The sequence below is a fragment of the Panthera tigris genome, chromosome A1 (assembly GCF_018350195.1).
Source record: "Panthera tigris isolate Pti1 chromosome A1, P.tigris_Pti1_mat1.1, whole genome shotgun sequence".
Taxonomy (NCBI): Eukaryota; Metazoa; Chordata; class Mammalia; order Carnivora; family Felidae; genus Panthera; species Panthera tigris.
This window is the reverse complement of record NC_056660.1, coordinates 87,664,025-87,669,674: the sequence shown is the minus strand read 5'-3', so window position 1 is coordinate 87,669,674 and position 5,650 is coordinate 87,664,025. Positions and strand designations below refer to the sequence as shown.

Here is a 5,650-nt window from a genome sequence, read left to right as displayed (position 1 = left end):
AAACAATTCCTAAAAGATTGGCTTTTCCAGAAAACTGTAGCTACACAACGCATTGCGTCTATCATGTTAACACGTGCATTAGACACAAATACAAAAACATGAAACAAGCCACCATTCTTCAACAATCGGAGCAAAGGGACGATGCCTAAGGAACAGCATGGACGGCCTGTAGGATGGGCTCTTTACTTTAAGCACCATAAAAAAGGAGCACAGACAGATGAGCGTGTTCAGGTATATACACTGAATTGAACCTTTGGCACTAGGAATCAGAGCAGTTTGTCATACAGCATTAACACATATTATAAAAGTGCGGAGTGTCAAAGGGATAGAACCACCAGCATTCAAAAGGAGCTTGGTCGACCAGGCAATAAAACACTCTACAGTATGTCTCTGGTCGTCCATCACTGAATACACTGGTAGCGACTTTGAAATGAAAAAAAAAGAAAAGAAAAAAGGAGTTATAACCCCTTTTATTTTCTCTGTTTAAGATCAACATCAATTCTGTTATATACTAACATTTGCAAAGTACATCATTTGTACAAGAGGAGGACTAAACAAAAATGTGTTTACAGAAATCCAAACAGCGCCAGCGCCTCGCCTCACACAGCTTTCCGATGGTACTCAGGCGGGGCAACTTCATAATCACTGGCACTAAACAAGGTTGCAGAATTCTTTGCCAGGTATTTTAGGAAGTCATGAAGATAATCCAGCAACAATGCAAGACTCTTCTCGTCCAGAGGAGTATAGGCCAACATGGCTCCAATTCGTACAAACAATCTCAGTAGATGCAGCGCCCCGTACACCTGGGACATGGGCGCGTCCGGGTGGTCTGCGAGAATCTCAGCGTACTGCGGCCTCTCAAATTTGTAGAGCAGCTGAGTCCCCAGCATCACATTGAAGTACTCCTTTATGCCGGCCACCACCTCATTCACAGCGTACTCCTTATTATCTGTGTTTCCTCAAGATTTCTTGTAATTTGCATAATCCTCTAGAATGGAATCCACGTTCTTCTTGGCAGGAAGATAAAACAGCTGTTTTTGCCGGGTAATTAAGTCCCAATCATCAACAAGCCACGGTTTTAATTCTTCAGGAATCTTTACTTTCACTTCAACTCTGTTCATGAATGTTTCCTCATTCTCAACGGTAGGATCCACTCGGGCCCTTTTCTTGCGAGGAGGCTGAGGTGTCTCGCTGGTACTGCCACCATCTCCATTTCCAGGTGTTTTCTGTTTGTTCTTTTTGGTTTTCACTTCAACACTTTTCTGCTGCAGGCCGGCGGTCTTCTTCCCTGGGGCAGCACCTCTCATCTTCCCCTCTGCATACTGCTCCTGATTGTCTTTTTGAAGTTCTCGCTGTTTCTGCAGATTGGTGTCCACGTACTTGAGTACTCTGCTTTCTGGAACCCATTCGTCCCAATTTTTATTCCAACCACTGTAATGTATAAAGTATTTCACTTGTTTGTCCTTTATGGCAACCTTTACACACTTTGCTTTATAGAGAAGAGGCCCATGAAAGCACAGCACTCGCTCACCCTCCTGGAATTTGGGCTTTGGGTCCTGTTTCAGCGCCATTTATATCTTTCCTTCCTTTTTAAGGCAAACTAATATTCCATTCTATTTTAAGGAAGAACAATATTCCATTGTATGTATAGAACATGCTTTGGTAGTCCATGCATCCACTGATGGACACATGGCTTGTTTCCATGTTTTATCTACTGTGAATAATGCTGCTATGAATATGGATGCACAAATATCTCGTCAAAATCCTGCTTTCAATTCTTTGGGGTATGTGCCAGTGGAATTGCTGGGCCATGTGGTAATCCTATGTGTAATTTTTTTTTTTTTTGAGAATGGCTGTACTGTCTTCCACAATGGGTGCACCATTTTACACCCCAACTGACAGTGCATGAGGGTTCCAATCTCCACATCTTTGCCAATTATTGTTAGTTTCTGGGTTTTTTTAATGTTTATTTATTTTTGAGAGGGAGGGAGAGAGTGTAAGCCAGGGAGAGGCAGATAGAGAGGGAGACACAGAATCTGAAGCAGGCTCCAGGCTCTGAGCTGTCAGCACAGAGCCTGACGTGGGGCTTAAACCCATAAACCATGAGATCATGACCTGAGCTGAAGTCAGAAGCTCAACTTACTGAGCCACCCAGGCGCCCATGTTTTGTTTTTTTAATTCTCCTCATTGTAGTTGTGTTTTCTCACTTCTTTGCATGTCCAGTGAACTATGAGTGGATGCCAGACATTGAGTTTTACCCTGTTGGTGCAGGATGTTTTTGTATTTCTACACATCTTGCTGAGCTCTGACCTGGGATGCATTGAAGTTACTTGAATAGACAGGCCTTTTAGGTCTTGCTTTTGGGATTGTTAGGTGGGTCTGTGCAGGGCTCAGTCTGGGGCTAATTATTCCACACTTCTGCAGTGAGAACTTGATGAGCACTCTATCCAGTGCCCATGAATTATGACTTCTTCATGGCTGGCTGGTGGGACCACTATTCCCAGTCCTGTATAAGCACTGGGTACTGTTCCCTCTCATTCTTCTGGGAGATCCTTTGCTCAGCTTCGGACAGTTTTTACATGTGTTTGTGCTGATCTGTGCTCAGCAGAACACCAAGAGGGGGTCTTCTTCAATCCCCCAGGGTTCACCTCTGTGCAGCCCTCACACCTCTGGTTCTCTGTGTGGACAGACTAAGCCACCTTGGTGTCCCATGACTCAGGCAAGCGCTTTTCCAGGCCCCATCCAGGATCCTTCCTCCTGTGCTGTGTCCCAGAAGCTGAGACAATGCTAAAGCTACTTCCATTTATTTCCTGCCTCTCAGGGATACAATTATGCACTAGTTGATGTCCAAGTACTGAAAACAGGTTTCCTATATCTATCCTTTTAGTAATTCATGGTGGTTTCAGATGAAAAGTAAATTTGGTCTCTGTTACTCTATATTGGCCAAAAGCAGAAATGTTTCTCATTATTTTATTCAAACCCAAATGAAAACAAAACAGCACTTTTTCTTTTAAAAAATATACACATCAATAGCATGAAAGCATATTCATGCTTCTTTTCTGAATTTCCCTTTTCCCTTCCCATTCTGGGTAATTTCTTCTGACTCATATTCTGGTCCACAGAGTCTCTCTTCACCTGAGTCAAGGTAATTATAAATGTCATTCAATGAGTTCTGAACTTGATTTTTGTATTTTTCATTTCTGGAAGTCCTATTTGGTTCCTTTTCAAATCTCCTGTGTCAAATTTATAGTTTCCAGTTGTTTCAGAAGTTTACAGGCCTGGTTTTATCTCCTTGAACATAGGAAGCACATTTGTTTTACAGTTTCTGGCTTATAACTCAAGTATCTGGGTTTCTTCATGTCTGTTTTTCCACCGGTTCTGTCATGGCAAATTATCTTATGTTTCTGGTCATCTTTGTTTGTGTGCTGAACAGATATTTAAAGTCATTTTTCAGAATAATCCCAGGCCCAGGGTGATGTGACCACTATCCTAAGAGGGTTTCTGCTTGCTTCTCCAGGGGCATTCTGGAGCTCCCTTACACCAAGCTTGGGTTTGAGATTTTCTGAGCTTCCGTGAGATTCAAGGCTGGACTGCCGTCCATGGGAGAGCTGGCTCACTGCCCGCTCCCTCCTAGGGGGCATCCCATCTTGTCTGCAGTCCAGGGCAGGTGTGGTTTACCATGGTCCACACCCCTGGCGAACCATGGCCTCCTACTGTTGTTTCCCTAACCCCAAAGACTGCCAAAAGTAATACAGCCACAAAGCTGCCATTTCTGAAAAAGCAGGAGCAGCCTTGACTGCTTGACTCACCTCTCCACCTCCTTGCTCCCCCGGGTTTGGTGATTCATCACCACGATTTAGATGATTTAGATGTTTCCTGCCTCTGTGAAGATGACGCCTATGTGTTGTCTTCATGGGAAAGCCCCTATTAAACTGTTTGCCATTATTGGAAACTTGTCCATATATTAAACTAAACATTTTAAAGTGTTCTCTTTATTTTTGTATAGTGTGAGGTCACGTTCTTAGTTAATTTCTCCCATGTAGTAGTTACTTTACCAAGAACATTTGCCGAATATCTCCTCCTCTCCCATTGGCCTCCAACACCACCTGAGTTATGTGTCAAACTTCCACACATGGAAGGATCTAATCTTGCACTTGATTCCACTATCGGTTGTCCAATTCCAACCAGCTTCTGTGCCTGCATAGGCACCAGTGTGTTTTAACTACTAGGGTGTCATAATAAGATTTGGTATTTAAAAGGAAAATTTATCTGTCACCCTTCCACATGAATTATAACTTTTAAAACCAGTCTTTTCTGTACATTTAAAAACTATCTCAGATGTGTGTGTTTGGGGGGGGGGGGGCTTAAAACAACACATATTCTTTCATAGTTCTGAAGGTCAAGGGTCTGAACTGAGTCTGATGGGGCTACAATCAACAATTGCATCTGCAGGGCTGGTTCCTTGTGGAAAAGAACCAATTCCTTGCTGATTCCAACTTCTAGATGCTGCCAGATACCCCAGCTTGTGACAGCATCACTCAATCTCTACCTCTGTGGTTACTTTGCTTTCTCTTAACATGAACCCTCCTGCCTATCTTGTATAAGGACCTATGGGTTTTCACACTGGGCCAATCTGGATAATATAGGAAAATCTCCCCATCTCAAATGCTTACCTTAATCACACCTGCAAAGTCCCTTTTACCAGGAGGGGTACATTTTCACAGGACATGGGGATTAGGATGTGGACAGCTTTGGGGAACCATTACTCTGTCTGCTATACCACTCAAGTAATTGCTATATCATATTTTTACCGGATTCTCATTGGCCTATAGATTGATTTAGAGACAGGTACATTTACGACATTAAGCCTTTATATCCATGAACATTGGATATCTCACCATTCATTTGTCTCTAACATCTCAATAAACTTTTATAATTTTTCTGGTCCTTAGGTAATCCTAAATACTTAAACATTTTGTTGTATAGTAAATGTCATGTATCTTTAAGTGTGTATCTCAGATTTTGTTGCTTATGTATACACATATGATTGTTTATATTTTATCTTCATTCTAGGAAACTTGCTGAATTCTACTACTAGAATAATTTGTAAATTCTTCTAAATTATTCACATAAACAAACAGGTCATTTTTATTACATACTCATTTCCACTCTTCCACTCTTTTGTATTTGATTTTCTCAGTTTCATAATTGTAGGGATGTAATAAGGCAATATTAATGAATATATAGTTTATATATAATTTACATTAATATAATAAAAATACAAGCTCATTTCAATAGAGCATGAAGGAATTTAATAATGACCATTAAAAATACATGATTAAGGGGCACCTAGGTGGCTCAGTCCAACCTTGGCTTAGGTCACGATCTTGTGGTTCATAGATTTGAGCCCTACATCGGGCTCTGTGCTGACAGCTCAGAGCATGGAGCCTGCTTCAGATTCTGTGTCTCCCTCTCTCTCTGCCCCTCCCCCACTCATGTTCTGTCTCTGTCTCTCTCTCAAAAATAAAGAAACATTTAAAAAATAACAAAAAATACAGGGCTAAAAACCTTACCAAGGTTAAAAGAAGACAAAAAATCCCTGACTTGAAGAATATATGCTAAAAAAAAAAAAACCTGACAACAAAGCTAC

General features: G+C 41.5%; 1 protein-coding gene across 1 annotated transcript; it reads right to left on the bottom strand.

Moving 5' to 3' along the window:
- Positions 1-561: 561 nt before the first annotated feature.
- LOC102971548 (mortality factor 4-like protein 1) lies at positions 562-1,571 on the bottom strand. The gene is given in 1 exon segment (XM_042958607.1): positions 562-1,571. A coding segment is annotated over 1 exon segment (972 nt). The 3' UTR covers positions 562-599.
- Positions 1,572-5,650: the final 4,079 nt, after the last annotated feature.